This window comes from Aotus nancymaae, unplaced genomic scaffold (assembly GCF_030222135.1).
Source record: "Aotus nancymaae isolate 86718 unplaced genomic scaffold, 86718_ANA_hifiasm-v0.15.2.pri h1tg000049l, whole genome shotgun sequence".
NCBI classification, from domain to species: Eukaryota; Metazoa; Chordata; class Mammalia; order Primates; family Aotidae; genus Aotus; species Aotus nancymaae.
This window is the reverse complement of record NW_026988463.1, coordinates 28080360-28100634: the sequence shown is the minus strand read 5'-3', so window position 1 is coordinate 28100634 and position 20275 is coordinate 28080360. Positions and strand designations below refer to the sequence as shown.

Below are 20275 nucleotides of genomic sequence, written 5' to 3'. Positions count from 1 at the left end.
GGTGCCCACCACCACACCCAGCTAATTTTTTGTATTTTTAGTAGAGACAGGGTTTCACCATGTTGGTCAGACTGGTCTCCAACTCCTGACCTTATGATCCACCCACCTTGGCCTTCCAAAGTGCTGGCATTGCAGGCATGTGCCACCGTGCCCGGCCTTTTTTTTTTTTTTTTTTTGAGATAGGGTCTCCCTCTCTTGCCCAGGCTGGACTGCAGTGGTGCAATCATAACTCAATGCTGCATTAAACTCCTAGGCTCAAGCAATCCTCCTGCCTCAGCCTCCCAAGTAGCTGGGACCATAGGCATGCGCCACCGCACCTGCCTAATTTTTATATTTTTTTGTAGAGATGAGGCCTCACTATGTTGCCCAGGCTGATCTGGAACTCTTGGTGTCAAGCGATGCTCCAGCCTCAGCCTCCCAAAGCAGACTAGCCACCTTGCCAGCCTGAGTGTAATATTTGTCACCCCTACTTCACCATGAGCTCAGGGCTCAGCGGGGATGGGGCTGGTGCCTGTTTTGTCCTGGGCACCTGGGAACATCATAGGCACTTGGGAAATGTCTGCGGGATGATGGGCGCTGCTGGACAAGCTCGCTAAGGTGCTGGCTTTGCAGAAAGGGCCTGATGGAAAACAGATCCTGGTGTCTTAAGCTCCCATACCTGGCCTAAGAAGGAGGGAGACCCTGGGGGGCATAACTGGCCTGAGACACCTGAAAGACCTGAGGCGGAGGAGAGTCACATTCCAGGGAGGCTGCACACACACGCACACATACCACACGCACGTGCGTGCACACACAAGACACACTATACACACAAGGACACACATGACCTACGCACGTGAACACATACACACACTACACCACATACACACACCATACAAGGGCATACACACACATCACATCTTATACTACACACCGGAACACACACACACAGACACACAGGCACACACAGGCGGGCCTGGGGCTCTGGAAGGACTCTTGACTTGGGCGGCAGGAGGAGCCAGAGGGCGGTGCCGGGGGAGGGGCGGGCAGGTAAGTGCAGCCACTCCTGGGAGGACCCTGTGTGGCCAGACCGTGCCAGTGACTCGTTCACGCTGCTCGCTGAGGAGACTCCAGGCGTCCCCTGCTGTGGCTGCTCCCTGCCTTAAGAGGCCAGCCTTGGACACCTGCTGCCCCTTCCCAGCCCGAATTCTGGTATCCTTCCCTCTGAGTCAACATCTGGGTCCTGCCTTCGACACCACCCCTAGCTTCCTACCTTGCGCTCCTGGAGTCTGCCCCAGGGGCCCTTGTCCTGGGCCATGGCCCAGAAGGGGGTCCTGGGGCCTGAGCAGCCGGGGGCTGTGGCCATTCTGCTCTATCTTGGATTATTCCAGTTGGGAACAGGTGAGTGAGGACGTGGGGGCGGGTTGGGGACAATGCGCTGGAGGGAGCTGGCGTGATCATTTCTGGGGTGTGCCCTCATCCGGGGCCCAAGAAAACTCCTGGCTTCCCTAGCTCTTGGCCTCCTGCTCCCACCTTGACTCTGCCAGGGAAGGGGCCAGCCCTCTGGAGCAGTGGTCGGGGCTGAGGGGGGTCAGGAAACCCGAGTCTTCCTCTGCTCATCTCTCCCTCTTTCTCTTTCTTTCCAGGAGCGGAAGGGGCAGAAGGTGAGGCTTTCCTCGGAGAGAGAAGAGGGGAGGGGGATGGGACTTGGATCGGATTCCCCTGGGGTTTAACCAGTGCCTGGCCTTTGGCTGGGCTGCCCTCCCACTGCATTCTCTTAGGGCTCCCAAGGAAGGTGGGGGGTTGTAGCCCTCACCTTATGGACAGAGGTTCCGAGGTGCTGAGGTGCAGAGCAGCAGGAACTTGCCCAGGGCACACTGCCAGTGAGGGTGCAGCTGGGATTCAGACCGTCTGACTCCCAAAGTGGGGCAATTGAGATGGTTTTTTGGTTTGGTTTTGTCTTTTTTTTTTTTTGAGACGGAGTTTCGCTCTTGTTACCCAGGCTGGAGTGCAATGGCGCGATCTCGGCTCACCGCAACCTCCGCCTCCTGGGTTCAGGCAATTCTCCTGCCTCAGCCTCCTGAGTAGCTGGGATTACAGGCACGCGCCACTATGCCCAGCTAATTTTTTGTATTTTTAGTAGAGACGGGGTTTCACCATGTTGACCAGGATGGTCTCGATCTCTTGACCTCGTGATCCACCCGCCTCGGCCTCCCAAAGTGCTGGGATTACAGGCGTGAGCCACTGCACCCGGCCCCTGGTTTTGTCTTTTGAGACAGGGTCTGAGTCTGTCATCGTCCAGGCTGGAGTGCAGTGGTGCGATCACAGCTCACTGCAGCCTCAACCTCCCGAGCTCACATGATCCTCCCTCCTCAGCCTCCCTAGTAGCTGGGACTACAGGTGCATGCCACCACACCTAGCTAGTTGGTTGTTTTGTTTTGTTTTGGTAGAGATGGGGGCCTCACTATGTTGGGCAGGCAGGTCTTGAACTCCTGGATTCAAGCGATCCTCCTGCCTCCACCTTCCAAAGTGCTGGGATTACAGGTGTGAGCCACTGTTCCCATCCTCGAGGTGGTTTTGAGGGAACCAAACCAAGGGTCTCCTTTCTTGGAAGGCACACAACCCGGCTCTGAGTCAGACTGGCTTTCAATCCCGGCTTCACTGTGCACCGGCTGTGTGTCACTGGCCAAGTCCCCTACCTTTCTAAGCCCTTACAAGTCCTCGACTCTAAAATGAAGCTGCTCATGTTAGTCTCCTGGGACTGTGGAGAGAAGGCAGGGAGATGAGGAGGCGAAAAGCCCTTCCCGGGGCTGGCACAGCTGCTGAGCTCTCTAAATAGTGGCTATTGTCATGATGGTGAGGGAGAGGAAGAACTGGGCAGCAGTTTTCTCTGCTCCCAGATGACTTTGTGAAGAGTAGTTGGGCCCTACTCCAAACAGCAGCCTCAGTGCAGGTGGGGCTGGGGCTATCCTGGAAACTAGACATTCATGTCACGGGATCCCAGTTCTGCTTTTCATGTCCACAACGCCACGGGCGCTGCAGACATGGGAATCTGCCCCTAGGGAACGCCCAGGTTGGTGTGGTGGAAAGACACAGTTGTGGACTCTGGAACAATCGTGAGATTGGGCAGCTCGGGGAGCATGAGGCCGGGGATCGGGGGCCTGGGCTCTGAGGCAATGCCCAACTCAGCCAGCAGGAGCCCGCCAGGCTACGGAGGGGCTGCCACTCCAATCAAGCATCCATAGGCAGAGGGAAGTTTGCCAGACACTAAGGATGGGGAAGGGCACTCCAGGTAGAGTGACCTGGATCAGCCAAGGTCCCGGGTAAACAAGTGTGTGGCCTGATGTACACAACTGCAGGGTCCAGAGGGGATGGCTGGGGCTGAGGGCAGTGCCATGGCCACCTGGAAGGTATCTTAAGGGCAGCATGGAGCCAGGGAAGGGTTTAAGCAGGGCTGTGGCCTGGTCAGATTGGGGGCTTATGAAAATCTTGTAAGAGGCGGGATGGATGGAAGGCTTGCAAGGAGGGAGGCTGCTATGAGACCTGAATTAGTTAAGGGGCAGAACTGCCCATGCCTGCGAGGGGACAAAGGGGTACTGACTCCTGTGAACCCACTTCCCAAGCTCTGTATCAGAGCTCCTGGGCTGCGCAGGAGCTGACCCCTTCCCTTCCTCCCCGGCAGCCCCCTGCGGTGTGGCCTCCCAAGCACGCATCACAGGTGGCAGCAGTGCAGACCCCGGGCAGTGGCCCTGGCAGGTCAGCATCACCCACAACGGCGTCCATGTGTGTGGCGGCTCTCTCGTGTCTGAGCAGTGGGTGCTGTCAGCTGCTCACTGCTTCCCCAGGTACCGTGGAAGTCAAAAATGGGCTGGAGGTTCAAGTTCATGGGTCAATCCAGGTCAAAGGCTGGGGTTCTTGGCTTGGGTTTGAGGGTGTCAGTTAAGTCTGGAAGGGCCAGTTAGGAGTGAAGGTGAGGGATCAGAGGTTACAGGATAAAACTAAGGTGCAATTTGAGACCTAAAAGGGGCTGACTGGAATCAGGGGTTGAATGCTACAAAGCATCGAGGGTTGGGGAACAAGGAGAGGTTTCCTGGGTCCCAGCCTTTGCCCTGTGCCTGCAGTGAGCACCACAAGCAAGACTATGAAGTCAAGCTGGGGGCCCACCAGCTGGACTACTACTCCGTGGACACCAAGGTCAGCACCCTGAAGGAAATCTTCACCCATCCCAGCTACCTCCAGGAGGGCTCCGAGGGTGACATCGCACTCCTCCAACTTGAAAACCCCGTTAATTTCTCCCGCTACATCCGACCCATCTGCCTCCCTGCAGCTAATGCCTCCTTCCCCAATGGCCTCCACTGCACTGTCACTGGCTGGGGCCACACGGCCCCCTCAGGTGAGGCGGGACTCGGGATGCCTAGAGGCATGGAGGGTCACCTGACTGGGGCGGGGCCCTGGGTAAGCGTCTTTTGCCCCCACAGTGAGCCTCCAGGCCCCCAGGCCACTGCAGCAACTCGAGGTGCCTCTGATCAGTCGTGAGACGTGTAACTGCCTGTACAACATCGATGCCAATCCTGAGGAGCCGCACTTTGTCCAGGAGGACATGGTGTGTGCCGGCTACGTGGAGGGGGGCAAGGACGCCTGCCAGGTAAGCGCGGGTCCAGGGAGGCAGATGACCAGGGCAGCTTGGGAGAGGAGACCTGGCCCAGTCCTGACGGCTGCTGTGTGGCTTCTCTCCTCAGGGTGACTCTGGGGGGCCGCTCTCCTGCCCCATGGAGGGTATCTGGTACCTGACGGGCATTGTGAGCTGGGGCGATGCCTGTGGGGCCCGCAACAGGCCTGGTGTGTACACTCTGGCCTCCAGCTATGCCTCCTGGATCCACAGCAAGGCGCCAGAACTCCAGACTCATGTGGTGCCCCAAACCCAGGAGTCCCAGCCTGACATCAACCTCTGCGGCAGCCACCTGGCATTCAGCTCTGCCACCCCAGCCCAGGGCTTGCTGAAGCCCATCCTTCTCCTGCCTCTGGGCCTGGCTCTGGGCCTCCTCTGCCCATGGCTCAGCGAGCACTGAGCTGGCCCTGCTTCCAGGACGGATGCGTCACACTCAAGGACAGGAGCCTGGTCCCTCCCTGATGGCCTTTGGACACCGGGCCTGGCTTGGGCCGCTCCTTCTTCCAGGACTCTGCAGGAGGCTGGGGCCCTATCTTGATCTTTGAGCCCATTCTTCTGGGTGTGCTCTTTGGGACTATAACCAACAGTCACAACTTTTATTGCCTGTGGCAATGGTCAGAGCCTTTGGCCCCTCACCCGCCGTGGACCAGCTCATTGGCCGGGCTCCTATGGAGCTCCTGGGTCCCTTGGCTATGGCAAATGAGCCCTGGCTCCCACCTGTTTCTGGAAGACTGCTTCCACGCCCGCCTGCCAGCCTGACAAGCACATCTCTCTGCCCTCTCCCTGTGTTCTGGGCTGGGGCCACCTTTGTGCAGCTTCTTTTCAAGGACAGGAAAGGTCCCAATCTTGCCCACTGGTCACTGAGTGCCCCTGAGCCCTGACTCCTGGACTCCGGAGGACTGAGCCCCCACCGGAACTGGGCTGGCGCTTGGATCTGGGGTGGGGGTAACAGGGCAGGAAGGAGTAAAATGTTTGAGCACAACTCGCCATGCATGTGTGAAGTGAAATGAAGAACATCAGCTCTTGGCCTCTCCCTCCCACCTCCAAAGTCCAGGGCCACCAGCAGAATGGACTTTAATAAAAAAATGACAAAACAGGTCTGTACATATTTACAGGCTGGGGGCCAGGAGGCACGGGTCCAACGACGGGGGCCAGGCCGCTCACTTCTTGGAGAGCTTGACTTGTTTGTGCTTGGGGGGTGCCCACTTGAGGCAGACGGAGTCCACTGTGGGGAGAAGGGGTGGGAGGCAGGGCTGGGCCTGGGCCAGGCCAGCTCACACTCGGCTGCCCTACTCTGGACTCAAGCCAGGTTTCACCTCCTCCAGGTGAGTACAAAAGGGCAGGCTGTGCTGGGGAGGGGCAGGGAAGCCCAGGAATGAGAGGCCTGCCTGGGCTCCATCCAGGGAGCTGGTCTGACTGGTTTGGGATCATGTGACAGTAATAAGGAGGCCTTGACTCCTAGCAGTCCATATACCTACCCCCAACTCCTTCCCCCACCACACACACACACACGACAGTCCCCTACCCACCTGTGATGGGTGGTTTCTTATACTGGGCACTTTTGAGGTGCTCCTCCACCAGCTTGGGTGTGACACAGATCACATGCTGGCCCTTCCAGTACTTGACCATGTTGAGGGACTGCAGGGTACTGATAATGTCATTCTGGGTGATGCTGGTCATCTGGCTGCAAAAAGGGATGCGAGCAAATGCCAGACATGGTGCCCTTGCGGGATCTGGCCGAGAGGGCAACAGGGAACAAACAGACAGGATCGTGGCCCATCTCAGGACAAGCCCGGCCCTCAGGGTCCGGGAAGCCCCACCACCTGAGGTCCTTGATGGACACTGTGCCCCAGAGGCCCCCTCACCTGAGGTCCTTGATGGACAGCGTGCCCCGGAAGTCCCGCAGGATCTCCAGCAGCACCCAGGACCAGTAGCTGCGGTAGCTGAGCTTGCCCAGGTCAGACAGCGGTTTCTCCGGGGAGCCGACCGTGCTCTCCAGCTTGGACAGCTCATAACCTGGCAGCAGTACAAAGAGGAACCTAGGATTCAGCCCGCCCTGGCACCCTTGCCCCATGGGTGTCCCCCTCCCAGACAGGCCAGGAGCCACTCACTGAAAGCGATGAGGAACTTCCCATAGCCTCGGCGTTGGTAGGGGGGCAAGGTCAGGATGCAGGCCACATTGTTTCCATCTGGGGACTCCTTCTCCTGTAGGGGGCAGGTGCTCAGGACCACTGGGGAGGCTCTGTCTCCACTCCATTCATGCCTACCCTCGCCCTCCCCACCCCCAGCTTCCCGACCCAGCACCTTGGAGAAGTAGCCGACAATGTGGGCCCCCTGCCTGTCCACCTCGGTCAGGATGTAAAAGACGAATGGCTCCACATCAAAATACAATGTCTTGTGGTCCAGGAAAAGCTTGGCCAGCAGACACAGGTTCTGACAGTAAATCTGGGGGCAAGGAAGGGGAGACAGGCTCAGGGGCCAGGCACAGGACCCACCCAGCTGGCCTCCAGGAGCCAGCACCAGCACGTGGCAAGTGGGTGCCTCGCCAGGCCAGACAGATTTAACACTGGAAGGAGTCTTCGGTCAGCCTCTGACAGACGGGGAACTGGAAATCAGAGGACAACCGCTCTGGAGGCACCAGCGGAGCTGGACAAAACCCGGCCACCCCTTCTGAGTGCCAAATATGGGGCGGGTGCCTTCCATGCGGGATCTGGTTCGGTCTTCAAAGACATTAACTGTCCCTGTTTCAGCTTGGGAAACTGAGGCTCCGAGGCAGGAATTGAGACTTTCCTGTTCATGACTATGTCCCCAGTGCCCAGCACGAGGCTAAGTATGAAGCTGGGTGCCTGCTGAATGGAGGAGCCTCAAGCCTGACTCCACAGCTCCAGCCCTGTCTGCCCACTTGGCCGCACTCCAGCAGGGGACAATGGGACCGAGTCTGGTTTCATGGCACATACTAAGGGGCTCCCTGATCTATGACACCACAGCCACTCTCTCATCCGACCCGGCAGCCGTGCGAGCCCAGCACTGCCAGGCCCATCGCACTCAGGAGGAAGCTGAAGTTCCCAGAGTAGAAGTGCTTGCCCAGGGCCTCAGAGCTGGCAGAGGGCAGAGCTGGAAAGCACCCCCACATCTCCAGCAGGGACCCTTCTGCCATTCCACCCAGTCATGCTCAGGAAGGCAGAGCAGGGACAAGGGCCGGGCCCAGCCTGCGCATTCTCTGAGTCCAGGGCTAACCAACCCTCAAGAGACCACTGATAATAACAAGGCTGTGTTAATTAAGCACTTACTAGTGCCAAGCACTGCACTGAGCACTTGACATTTGTGGTCTCATTTATTCCACTAACAACACAGCTAGGTAAATATTATGACTCCTGTCTTACGGACGAGGAAACAGGAACAAACTATGTTAGGTCACTTGTCTGTGGCCAGTGAGGAAGTGACAGGGCAATGTGAGCCACCCTGAAGTGAGTGGGGCCACTCTGAAGCCTGCCCTCTGCCCTCTCTGTCCTATGCAGTATGGCCTGTCTACGGGAAATTAGGACACTTGGGGAGACCCTCCCAGACTGACAAGGCAAAGGCAAAGTTCTCTACAACAGCAGAGTAGGTCCCAAAGGCCCCAACCTGCCCTGCTGAGGTCATTCCGGGCCAGGAACAAGGAACTCAGCCCTTGATAGCCACAGAGCTCACAGCAGGAAATTTCACACAAAGCGGTCCCCTCCCAGGTGAAAACAAACACCTTTCTTTCCAACAAAAGGAGAAAGTGCTTCTAAAAGCAGCCTAAGGCAAAACAATCTCCACTCTGGGTTCCAGAACAACCCAAGCTTGAGCCTAACCCCATCAGCAAAAGAGTCCTGGGGCCACAGGGCCCTGCATTTCCTGTGCGCCAACCATAGGCCTAGCGCCAGGCTAGGAGGCCCTCAGAGGTCTTTTTTTTTTTTTGAGACGTAGTTTCGCTCGTTACCCAGGCTGGAGTGCAATGGCGCGATCTCAGCTCACCGCAACCTCCGCCTCCTGGGTTCAGGCAATTCTCCTGCCTCAGCCTCCTGAGTGGCGGGGATTACAGGCACGCGCTACCATGCCCAGCTAATTTTTTGTATTTTTAGTAGAGACAGGGTTTCACCATGTTGACCAGGATGGTCTCGATTTCTTGACCTTGTGATCCACCCGCCTCGGCCTCCCAAAGTGCTGGGATTACAGGCTTGAGCCACTGCGCCCGGCTTTTCTTTTTCTTTTTTTTTTTTTTGTGACAGATCCTCACTCGTCACCCAGGCTGGAGTGCAGTGGCACAACCTCAGCTCACTGCAATCTCCACCTCCCAGATTCAAGCAATTCTGGTGCCTCAGCCTCCCGAGTAGCTGGGGTTACAGGTGCGCACCATCACGCTGGCTAGAGATAGGGGTTTCGCCATGTTGCCCAGGCTACTCTCCAACTCCTGAGCTTAGGCAGTTGGCCCACCTTGGCCTCCCAAAGTGCTAGGATTGCAGGTGAGCTGCAGTGCTCGGCCCCTCAGAGGCATTCTGCCCGCAGAGGATCACGCTAAGGCTGCCCCTTCCCCTTTGGTGGTGACGAGGATCATCCAAGAGGTGCCCAGGGCCTCCCGGCCTCCCCTAGCCCCTGGCCACCCACTCACCTTATGGTCTTTGCCGTCGACTTCGTACACAGAGATGTTGCTTTTGCGGTAAATCTCCTTCCCTGGGGGCTGCCGCCACTGGCACTGGCCCTGGTGGGGGGACGAGAGAACAGGCTCGCTGCCCATAGGTTCTCCGCTAGGTGGCCCCCACCCACCACTGCATGCCTTGGAGCAAGTCTCTGCCTCTGTTTCCCCTCAACACTTCACCTGCGTCCAGTAATCCTCCCAGCAGCCTTAGGAGAGCGATCCTTCTTTACAGACCAAGGCCCAGGCACAGAGATGCAAACATCACACAGTGGGGTAGGGTCTGTGCGCCTGGCTTTGGAGGCGCCTGTCCATGGCCATGGCCTCCCTAAACCACACCTATTCGCCTCAGGTTCCACACTTTGGGAGGCAGCCCACTGTGCCATGTTAAGAGCACCCCCTTCCTGATAGCCCCCAATTTCATCCACACCTTAAGGTCCCACTGCCAGGGGCTACGTGTGCTTCCTAGGATGGGACTGGCCTTGGCAAAAGACCTGAAGGGGGTGAGTTACTGTCCCCATTCCAGAGAAGAAGAAGCTGAGGTCTGGAGTCAGCAAGGTCACCCTGCCAGGAACGGCAAAGCCAGGCCCGGAATCCAGGCCTCCTGACACCCAGCAGCTCTTCCCTGTACTCGCTCCTCTGGGCCCGTCTCCTCCCTGGAGCTGCCTACGCAGCCGCGCTCAGCCTCCATGCCGGCCTCTGTTTCTACCAGGCCCCTGCCCCACTCGGCCCGGCAGGCCCAGCCTCACCAGGTGGAAGCGGTAGGTCTTCTCGTATTTCATGTACTTGAGGCAGTACTCGCAGAGCCAGAGCTTGGGCTGTTTCCCATAGTCTTCAGGGAACGGTGAGAAGTACCAGGCATCAATTTCATAGTTCCCGATGTGGATCTTGTCCACGTACTTCACCTTGGTGATCTGCAGGTGGGGGTGGGGCACAGCGCACGGCTCAGCAGGGGCTCCTCAGCAAGGGGCGATTGGGGACCTGCAGGCAGCTCCCCGCCCCGCTTACCGCCTCATGCTCCTTCTCCAAGGCTGCCGTGGTGGGATCCATCTCTGCATAAGTCTGAGCCAGGAAAGAAAAGTGGGCAGGGGTGAACAGAAGTGGTGACCAGGTTGTCCCTTCCCATCCAGGACCCACAAGCCTTCCCTGCTGTCTTCCAGACCTCATTCCCCGGATGGCAATAATAACCACACAAGTAGCTGACCTGTCTGACTCAGTTCTGAAGCTGGCCAGTCCAAGCTCCTCTCGCATCCACCCGCCCCATTCCCCGGATATCCCAGACATCCCTGATGCCCAAGTTTGGACCTTTTGCCAGATGAACAGGGTTAGGATCAGAATAGGGGCTTTAGCTGCATGATGGGGGTAATCCAGCTCTGCCAAAGTTGTGAGACTCAGAAGAAATAACGATCTTGCTTTCCAGGCCCACCATAGGAACGGTCACTACCTCCCCGATGCGCCTGGACCCCTCTCCTGAGCACTAGACCCCACCTGCCCATGGGACTGCCCCAGAGGTCCCTCCCACAGGGACAGCAGACTCAAGATGTGCAGAAAGGACCTCAACGCTCCTCCCTGCAAACCTGCGGCTCCTCCTGAGTTGCTCATTTCACTGGGAACATCACCCTCGGTCCCGCCATCCAAGACTCATAACTAGGCCTGCCTCAGACCCCTCCCTCTCCCTCAGCCTGGCCAAGTCCTAATACAGTGGATGTAGACTCTACCTCTGACATCTCTGGAATTGGGCCCTCTCTGGAATTCTCTCTGTCCTGCTCCAAGTAGTCATGGCCCCATCTCACGTCTAGACAATTGGCTAGGCCTCCTCAAATCCCCAGCTTCCAGCCCCAGCCTCCTCATTGCTATCAGCAGCCCCCTTTATGCAGCCTTCATGCTTTTGCACAAACAGCTCCTTCCACCTGGAAAACGCCCTTCCTTCTCTCACTGCCATCAGAAAACGCTTCCTCAGCCTGGCATGGAGCGCATGAGTCAGGTAAGTCTGTGATGCTTTGTGACCTATCCTGTGTCATTCCTGTCCTTCAAGGCTCGAGGTTCTTCCCACCCATTCCAGGAGGCCTGACTGGATTCTTCTCATGCAGAAAACATTCTCTAGTTCCCAAGTGTGGTGAGAGAAGTGGTCAACAGGGCAACACCTTCCAAGTATGCCCACCTGGGTTCCTCTATTTTCCAAGTCCTCAGAAAGCAGAGACTAAGAGTGATGCTACACTCACAGCATGTCCCACTCTTAGGCCAGACTCTGTGGGAGGAACCGAGTACAGCCTGGCAATGGAGGGACCCAAGACAGCCCGTGACCTACACAGGGCAGAAGAGGCCCTGCCCCATAGCTGAGAAGGGAGGAAGGAGCCAGCGCTTTACCCAGAACCCCTCTCCACAAAGCACTGTGCTTACCTGGCGTCATCTAATCCTTTCAGTAACCCTTACATAGAGTATTTTTTGTTTTTGTTTTTTTTGAGACAGAGTCACTCTGTTGCTCAGGCTGGAATGCAGTGGCACCACCTCGGCTCACTGCAACCTCTGCCTCCTGGGCTCAAGCAATTCTCCTGCCTCAGTCTCCTGAGTAGCTGGGATTACAGGTGCATGCCGCCATGTCTGGGTAACTTTTGTATTTTTAGTAGTGACGGGGTTTCACCACATTGGCCAGACTGGTCTCGAACTCCTGACCTCAGGTGATCCACCCACCTCAGCCTCCCAAAGTGCTAAGATTACAGGAATGAGCCACCGCGCCCAGCTGCGTTATTTCAGTTTTACAGAGCAGTAAACAGGCAGGGCAAGGTGAGGTCCCTTGCCCTCCGGAACTAGCAAGCTGCTATTTATTCCAAGTGGTAAGCATGACATAGACATTCTTTCTTTTTCTGAGATAGTCTCTCGCTCTGTCGCCCAGGCTAGAGTACAGTGGTGACATCTCGGCTGACTGCAATCTCCCGCCCCTGGGCTTGAGCGATTCTCCTGCCTCAGCCTTCCAAGTGGCTGAGACTACATGTACCTGCACCACACCCAGCTTTTTTTTTTGAGATGAAGTTTCACTCCAGTCCAGGCTGGAGTGCAGTGATGTCATCTCAGCTCACTACAACCTCCACCTCCCAAGTTCAAGCGATCCTCCCACCTCAGCCTCCCAAGTAGCGGGGATTACAGGTGCCCACCAGCATTCTCCACTCATTTTTTATATTTTTAGTAGAGATGGGGTTTCACCATGTTGGCCAGGCTGATCTTGAACTCCTTATCTTCAAATGATCCACCTGCCTCTGCCTCCCAAAGTGCTGGGATTACCAGTGTGAGCCACAGCGCCCCACCTTTTTTTGTATTCTTAGTAGAGATGGGCTTTTACCATAATGGCCAGGCTGGTCTCGAACTCCTGACCTCAAATGGTCCAAACATCTCAGCCGCCCAGAGTGCTGCAATTACAGGCATGAGCCACTGCACCCAGATGACATTATTCCATTTCGTCCTCACAATGAGCCTTTGAAACAAGAGTGCTCACTGTGCCTGTTGTACAAGACAGGAAACTGAGGCCACAAAGATGTGAGGTCACTTGCCCAAGGTCACAGAACTGGTACTCAGCAGAGACTGGCATGGGCCCCTGATCTGTCCAATTCTGAACCTAGCCACTGTAAAGATGAGGAAGAAACATTTTCCTCCTCACACATCTCTTTAAGACACATTCCCCAATTCTCACAAAATACAGTCCTCTTCTGCAAATGCAATAAAGAACTACAAAAACACTACTTTTCTTAATTGTTGCAATTTATTTAGAATTAAACATTAATTAGGCTCTGAAGAACCGTGCTATTATTACCTGGATGATTGTTTCATTACCTATTCTTTGATTTTTATCACCACTGGCCCGTTATCCACCCTGATGGTTGCCAGCTCAGAGGCATGTCTTTGTTCAGTGCACACTAGTTGGGGAATTAATCTTAGATCTATGCTGTCCAATAGCCACTTGTCACATAGGGCTATTTAAAATTATACTCAGCCAAACATGGTGGCTCATGCCTGTAATCCCAGCACTTTGGGAGGGTGAGGTGGAAGGATCACTTGAGGGCAGGAGTTCCAGACCAGTCTGGCCAACATGGCGAAACCCCGTCTCTACTAAAAACAAAAAAAAATTAGCTGGATGTGGTGGCACGTGCCTGTAATCCCAGCTACTTGGGAGGCTGAGGCATGACAATCGCTTAAGCCAGGAAGACAGAGGTTGCAGTAACCGGAGATCTCACCACTGCACTCCAGCCTAGGTGACAGAGTGAGACTGTCTCAAAAAATGAAAATTTTGGCTGGGCGCGGTGGCTCACACCTGTAATCCCAGCACTTTGGGAGGCTGAGGTGGGCAAATCACTTGAGGTCAGGAGTTTGAGGCCAAACATGCTGAAACCCCATCTCTAATAAAAATACAATGAGTTGGGCATGATGGTGCGTGCCTGTAGTCCCAGCTACTCAGGAGGCTGAGGCAGGAGACTCGCTTGAACCCGGGAGATGGAGTTTGCCGTGAGCTGAGACCGCGCCACTGCACTCCACCCTGGGCAACAAAGCAAAACTCCGTCTCAAAAACATGAAAATAAATAAAAAATTTTTTAAAATTATAATTCCAAAAAAAAAATTTTTTTGAGATAGTTTTGCTCTGTTACCCAGGCTGGATAAAGTACAGTGGCGCAATCTTGGCTCACTGCAACCTCCACACCTCCCAGGTTCAAGCGATTCTCCTGCCTCAGCCTCCTAAGTAGCCAGGATTACAGGTGTGCACTACCACAACTGGCTAATTTTTGTATTTTTAGTAGAGACAGGGTTTCGCCATGTTGGCCAGGCTGGTCTCGAAATCGACTTCAAGTGATCTATCCGCCTCAGTCTCCCAAAGTGCTGGGATTACAGGCATGAGCCACTGCACCTGACCATAATTTTACAATTCTTAATTCTTAGTCACATTAGACACATTTCAAGTGCTCAACAGCCATGTGTGGCTAGTGGCTACTGTACTGGATAGGATAGCTAAAGAACATTTCCACTACAATAGGAAGTTCAATTGGGCAGTGCTGCCTTAGACCTCGAGGGGTTTTTCCAGTTTAGGGTATTTCAATGTTTTTAATCACACCAGAGTAGGAAGTACACTTGGCACTATACACCTGTTGACATGTCTCTATAAACACACACATATGTGTGCTAGGATCATCAGGAAGTAAGGCTGGAACAAGAGGCATCCTGCACACTTTTATTGGGTGTGAAATAAAAGCTTCTCAAAACAATACTTGCCCTTAGTAAAGTGCAACACCCTGATTTTTCTATCTTATCCGCTTTCTTTCTTCCACTTAACATTTACATGCTGGGCTTGCCCACTGAACTCATGTACTCGGAAGGATGAAACTGTAATGGTTGAAAGTAACAAATGTCTAGGTATCTTGAGACTTTGACAAATCTTGCTCTGGTTTACACGCCGCATTTAAATTAAGAAACTGAGACATGTCGAGGCGCAGTAGGTCACACTTGTAATCCCGGCACTTTGGGAGGCTAAAGCAGGAGGATCGCTTGAGACCAGGAGTTTGAAACCAGTGTGGGCAACATAGCAATATCCTGTCTCTACAAAAAAATAAAAAATTAGCCAGGTATGGTGGCACATTCCTGTGGTCCCAGTTACTCAGGAGGCTGAGGCAGGAGGATTGCTGAGCGCAGCAGGCTGAGGCTACAGTGAGCCATGATTGTACCACTGCACTCAGCCTAGACGACAGAGTGAGACCCCGTCTCAAAAAACATAACAATAATATGTACAACTGTTGTATATCAACACAAGAAAAAACCAAGGCAGATGTAGCGATGTGTATCTGTGGTTCTAGCTACTTAGGAGGCTAAGGCAGGAAGAACATTTGAGCCCAGGAGTTCAAGTCCAGCCCGAGCAACACAGCAAGACTCCCATCTTCTAAGAAAAAAACAAAATCATGGCTAAGGCCTCTGGCTCTGAGGTAGCACAATCTAGCTGGTAGATCTAATTCCTTGTCTGGGTCCCTAAACCTATCTGTAGCTCTTCTGTAAATTGCAGATAATAATAATGCTTACCTCACAGGCTTGCTGTGAAATGTCAGTGAGGTCATGTGTTAAAAACACTGAGCTTAATGCTTTGGCTGACTGGCTAAGAAGTGTTTGGCATCATTATACTCAGCCCACCCTTTTACTAGCTGTGTGACCTTGGACATGTAACTCAATCTCTCTGAGCCTGCTTCCTCACTTACCAAAAATGTAACTATTCCCGTGTGCTGAAGTGTTGGGAAGGATTTGAGGAGCTCATACATATACAGGACTTGGCAGGGTGCTTCGCTATAGCAACTGCCCAATAACATTCTCGTCTTTCCCACTGCACTTCAAGTCATTTTGTCTACTAAGACACAGCCACTAGGAGACAAGAGGCTACTGGTCAGCCTGGCATGATCGCTCATGCCTATAATCCCTTTGGGAGGCTGAGGCAGGTGGATCACCTGAGGTCAGGAGTTCAAGAGCAGCCTCACCAACATGGAGACACCCCATCTCTACTAAAAACACAAAACTAGCTGGGCATGGTGGCACATGCCTGTAATCCAAGTTACTCTCAAGGCTGAAGCAGGAGAATCATTTGAACCCGGGAGAGGCAGAGGTTTTGGCGAGCTGAGATAGCGCCATCGCACTCCAGCCTGGGAAACAAGAGCAAAACTCCTTTTCAAAAAAAAAAAAAGGCTACTGGTGCAGGAGGCCTGAATTCTAGTCCCAGCTGCACCATTTCCTTGCTGTGAGAATGTAGCCAAGCCCTTACCCTCTCTGGGCCTGTTTTCTTACCTATGAAAAGTAAGTAAGAGGAACCAGATAAAGTCCCTGACACGCTACAGGAGCTTAAGAAACAGGATTTGCCATGGTTTTGGCACTGGGACCCTAGAGACCCAAGGGAGCCAGCAGAGGCAGCTGGGCCTCCTGGGCTGGGGACAGGAAGGGACCCGGACCTTCTGCACGTGGTTGATCTCATCATGCTTGCGCTTTTGGTTGCGAGTGATCTTGCGCTCAGGCTGTTCGGCGAGCTCGCTCAAGTATTTCTCTGAGTTCTTCTGCACAGCATCCTTCACTGTCTTGGTCAGTGCCAGCCGGTTCTTGTCTACCCACTCGTCCAGCCGCCGGTTAACTGTAAGGATGGGCCATGAGAGCGCTGCCAGGGCACCCCACTCCCCGCACCCAGGCCCAGATGCACCAAGGCACTCACAGCCCACGTAGTGTACATAGAATTCCTCTCGGCCCTCCTGGTCATTCACCCGAGACTGGATCACTTCAGCAGAATCTGTGATGGGGAAAAAGGCTAGGATCATTGGGAAGGTAAGGCTGGAACAAGAGGAGTCCTGCACACTGAGGAGTGGTGTCCAGAGTCAAGGGCCACACGTGAGCTAACCTCGCTGGTCTACCTCTGCCATTCTGCTCAATCACTGCCACAACTGTGACGTGGACCAGGTTGGGGCTGTTATTCCTATTTTACGGAAGAGAAAAAAAAACTGGCTGGGTGTGGTGTTTCACACCTGTAATCCCAAGCACTTTGGGAGGCCGAGACAGGCAGATCACTTGAGCCAAGGAGTTTGAGATCAGCCTGGCCAACCTGGCAAAATCCCATCTCTACCAAAAATAAAAATAAATAAAAAATAAAAAAAGAGCCGGGAGTGGTGGCACGCATCTGTAATCCCAGCTACTTAGGAGGCTGAGGCAAGAGTATTGGCTGAACCCGTGAGGCGAACATTGCAGTGAGCCACTGCACTCCAGCCTGGATGACAAGAGTGAGACTCTATCTCAAAAAATAAATAAATAAATAAATAAATAAATAGAAATAAAAAACAAAACAAAACTGAGGATTACCAGGTCACAGATTTGAAAAGTGATAATAGCTAATACTTAACTGAATTTAAGTCTGACCCTAAATTCAATGCTCATTTTACCATACACCCTCAGTCGTTCATTTGTTCAGGGATCATGAGGGTTGGTTCTGGATTAAGATACCCTAATTAGGCCGGATACAGTGGTTCACGCCTATAATCCCAGCACTTTGGGAGGCTGAAGCCGGAGGAACACAAGGTCCAGAGATCGAGACCATCCCAGCCAACATGGTGAAACTCCATCTCTACTAAAAATACAAAACTTAGCTGGGTGTGGTGGTGCATGCCTGTAGTCTCAGCTATTCGGGAAGCTGAGACAGGAGAATCACTTGAACCCAGAAAGCAGAGGTTACAGTGAACCGAGATGGAACCACTGCACTCCAGCCTGGCGACAGAGCAAGACTCCATCTCAAAAAAACAAACAAAATAGCCTACATTAATAAATAATTCCAGCTCCCTACTTCTTAGCTATGTGTGACTGAGCAAGTTATTCCATCTTTCTGAGCCTCAGTCTCTTCATCTGTAGAAGAGGGATAACAGCTGAGCACAGTGGCTTGCCCAGTAATCCCAGCACTTTGAGAGGCTGAGGTGGGAGGATCACCTGAGCCCAGGAGGTCTAGGCTGCAATGACCTGTCAACCCGCCACTGCACTCCCACCTGGGTGACAGAGTGAGATCCTGTCTAAAAAAAAAAGAAAATAAAAAAGGGGTAATAGTGCCAACCTTAGGAGAGTTAATGCCTCCAAAATTTTTAGCACAGCACCTGACAATTAGCAGACCATTCAATAAATGAGTAAGGCACTCACTATGTGCCTGGCCATATGCTATGTTGTTGCCGGGTACAGAGGACACAGTGATGAATCACAAGAAGTCCTGCCCTCCAGAAATTCCCAGTATGATGGAGGAAGACACAGAGAGAAAATTACAACATAATGGTACAAAAACTATGACGGAGGTATGAAACAAATGTTGCAGGAACACAGAGAAGGGAACAACTCACTTTGCCTGAAGGGGAATCAAGGATGACATCACAAAGGATACGAAGCTAAAAAGCTGAGTAGGAGCTAGACAGGTGAACAAGGAGAGAGGGAAGAAAAGGCATTCCAAGCACAGGGCACAGGTGGTAAAAAGCCGTGTGGTCTTCAGAGGACACAGTGTGTTCTGGCCTGGAAATGGCCTTCACTAGGGTTAGCTAGAAACTGGAGAGATTTAAAAACTGGGTGCAGTGGCTCACGCCTGTAATCCCAGCACTTTGGGAGGCCGAGCTGGGCAGATCACCAGGTCAGGAGTTCAAGACCAACTTGACCAACGTGGTGAAACTCCATCTCTACTAAAAAATACAAAAATGAGCTGGGCGTGGTGATGAGCGCCTGCAGTCCCAGCTACTCGGGAGGCTAAGGCAGGAGAATCGCTTGAACCCGGGAGGCGGAGGTTGCAGTGAGCCGAGATCGTGCCACTGCACTCCAGCCTGGGCGACAGAGCAACACTCTGTCTCCAAAGAAGGAAAGAAACTGGAGAGGTCACAAAAACCAATGCCATTCTAAGGAATTTGAAGTTACTTTTAAAATAAAAGAAAGCAGCAGAACATTAGGAAAGGGAAGCCTGTTGTTTTTCTGGAAGGTATTCTCTCTGCGGCCGGCTGCCAGGGACAAATGGAAGGAGAAGACGCAGAGACAAGACGGGTGAGGAAGCAGCGTTAGCAAGAAAAGAGAATGAAACCTAAGACTGGGCAAGGAAGTGGAATGGGAAGAATCCTGGTGATGGCCTGAGTAGGGGGGTTTGTAGGCGTCGCTCGGCAAACTCCGAGGCCGACAGTCTCCCAGAACTGGGCTGGTATCTCAGAACTCAGCGTTCTATCCTCAAGCCCCGTCCCCGCTCCTCCCCCGTCCCAGCCCCAGGCTCTCGGCCTCAAGGAGATCGAGTCCTCAGGCCCCGCCCCCAGGCCCTGGGCCCCGCCCTCACGCCAGGTGCTATCGGGCCGCCGGCACAGGTACGTTTCTCCGATTTCCACCGTGACTTCCGGCTCGCCGCGTGCCGGGGTCGGCGGAGAGACGCGGCCCGGGGATGGGGCGGTCCCCTCGGCGGCCGCATTCTCCCCGGGCCCGGGCTCGCCCTCCCCCGCGATCCCTGAAGTCGCCGCTGCAACGGCCGCAGCAGCTCCCTGTGCCGCCATTGCGGGAGGGGAAGTGACGCCAGAGTCGGGCGCCACGCGCCTTTTTTCGCTCCGGGTCAGCGGTGCGTGGGTGCGTGGGGTGGGCTCCTCCGGCTTGAGGGCAGGGTTTGTGACGCAACAGGAGCCTATTGGCTTGTGTGGCTGTACCCGCGGCCCCGCGAAGAGCGGGATGTTGACTGTGCAGAGGTCCTGGAGCTCGTTGCTTTCCGCGCGGAGCTGTGGCTATAGCCTGTGGTTGAGGAGAAGAGACAGACTTTCCTTATGCGGTGACTCAGCTCAACGCTCAACCTTTTTTGTTTTTTTTTGAGATGGAGCCTCGCTCTGTCGCCAAACTGGAGTGCAGTGGTGCGATCTTGGCTCACTGCAACCTCCGCCTCCTGGGTTCAAGCGATTCTCCTGCCTCAGCCTCCCGAGTAGCTGGGACTGCAGGCGCGCATCACCAAGCCCAGCTAATTTTTGTATTTTCAGCAGAGACGGGGTTTCGCCATGTTGGCTACAATGGTTTCGACCTCCTGATCCGCGCAGCTCGGCCTCCCAAATTGCTGGGATTGCAGGCGTGAGCCACCTTGCCCGGCTTTTTTTGTTCTTGTTTGATTTTTTGAGACGAAGCCTCGCTCTGTAGCCAGGCTGAAGTGCAGTGGCGCGATCTTGGCTCATTGCAACCTCTGCCTCGTGAGTTCTAGCGATTCTCCTGCCTCAGCCTCCCGAGTAGCTGGGACTACCACAGGCAGGTGCCACCACGCCCAGCTAATTTTTGTATTTTTAGTAGAGATGGGGTTTCACCATGTTGGCTAGGATGGTCTCAATCTCTTGACCTTGTGATCCACCTGCCTCAGTCTCCCAAAGTCCCGGGATTACAAGCGTGAGCCACCACGCCTGGCCAGCTCAACCTTTTTAAAGGACTTGGTGCCTGAGGAAGCCAGGATG

At 54.1% G+C, this 20275-nt stretch overlaps 2 protein-coding genes across 3 annotated transcripts; one reads left to right on the top strand and one right to left on the bottom strand.

Annotated features, from left to right (window-relative positions):
- The first annotated feature begins 1066 nt into the window (after window positions 1–1066).
- PRSS8 (serine protease 8) lies at window positions 1067–5763 on the top strand. 2 transcript variants are annotated; one of them, XM_012469966.3, is made up of 6 exons: window positions 1067–1380; window positions 1626–1643; window positions 3662–3824; window positions 4101–4372; window positions 4458–4624; window positions 4719–5763. In XM_012469966.3, exons 1-6 carry the CDS (start codon window positions 1296–1298, stop codon window positions 5046–5048), a joined length of 1035 nt encoding a protein of 344 aa, XP_012325389.2. In that variant the 5' UTR covers window positions 1067–1295; the 3' UTR covers window positions 5049–5763. The 2 variants fall into 2 exon arrangements, with proteins under 2 accessions (XP_012325389.2, XP_012325390.2); XM_012469967.2 differs by lacking the exons at window positions 1067–1380; window positions 1626–1643 and adding an exon at window positions 2021–3271.
- On the bottom strand, window positions 5706–19366 carry KAT8 (lysine acetyltransferase 8). The gene is made up of 11 exons (XM_012469965.2): window positions 19138–19366; window positions 16522–16596; window positions 16268–16443; window positions 10314–10367; window positions 10055–10219; window positions 9282–9371; window positions 6953–7093; window positions 6760–6853; window positions 6514–6664; window positions 6178–6332; window positions 5706–5873 (listed from the first exon to the last, which is right to left on the bottom strand). The coding sequence occupies exons 1-11, from the start codon at window positions 19346–19348 to the stop codon at window positions 5809–5811; spliced, it is 1377 nt and encodes a 458-aa protein (XP_012325388.1). The 5' UTR covers window positions 19349–19366; the 3' UTR covers window positions 5706–5808.
- Between the last annotated feature and the right edge of the window lie 909 nt (window positions 19367–20275).

Excerpts from the sequence above, each read along its gene's own strand:
- KAT8 (XM_012469965.2), bottom strand. The coding sequence starts at position 19,348 with ATGGCGGCACAGGGAGCTGCTGCGGCCGTTGCAGCGGCGACTTCAGGG. Across the intron at positions 7,094-9,281 it reads TCGACGGCAAAGACCATAAG|ATTTACTGTCAGAACCTGTG; the intron begins GTGAGTGGGTGG and ends CCTTGCCCCCAG. Across the intron at positions 6,333-6,513 it reads CTGTCCATCAAGGACCTCAG|CCAGATGACCAGCATCACCC; the intron begins GTGAGGGGGCCT and ends CCCTTTTTGCAG.
- PRSS8 (XM_012469966.3), top strand. The coding sequence starts at position 1,296 with ATGGCCCAGAAGGGGGTCCTGGGGCCTGAGCAGCCGGGGGCTGTGGCC. Across the intron at positions 3,825-4,100 it reads GCTGCTCACTGCTTCCCCAG|TGAGCACCACAAGCAAGACT; the intron begins GTACCGTGGAAG and ends CTGTGCCTGCAG. Across the intron at positions 4,373-4,457 it reads GGGCCACACGGCCCCCTCAG|TGAGCCTCCAGGCCCCCAGG; the intron begins GTGAGGCGGGAC and ends TTGCCCCCACAG.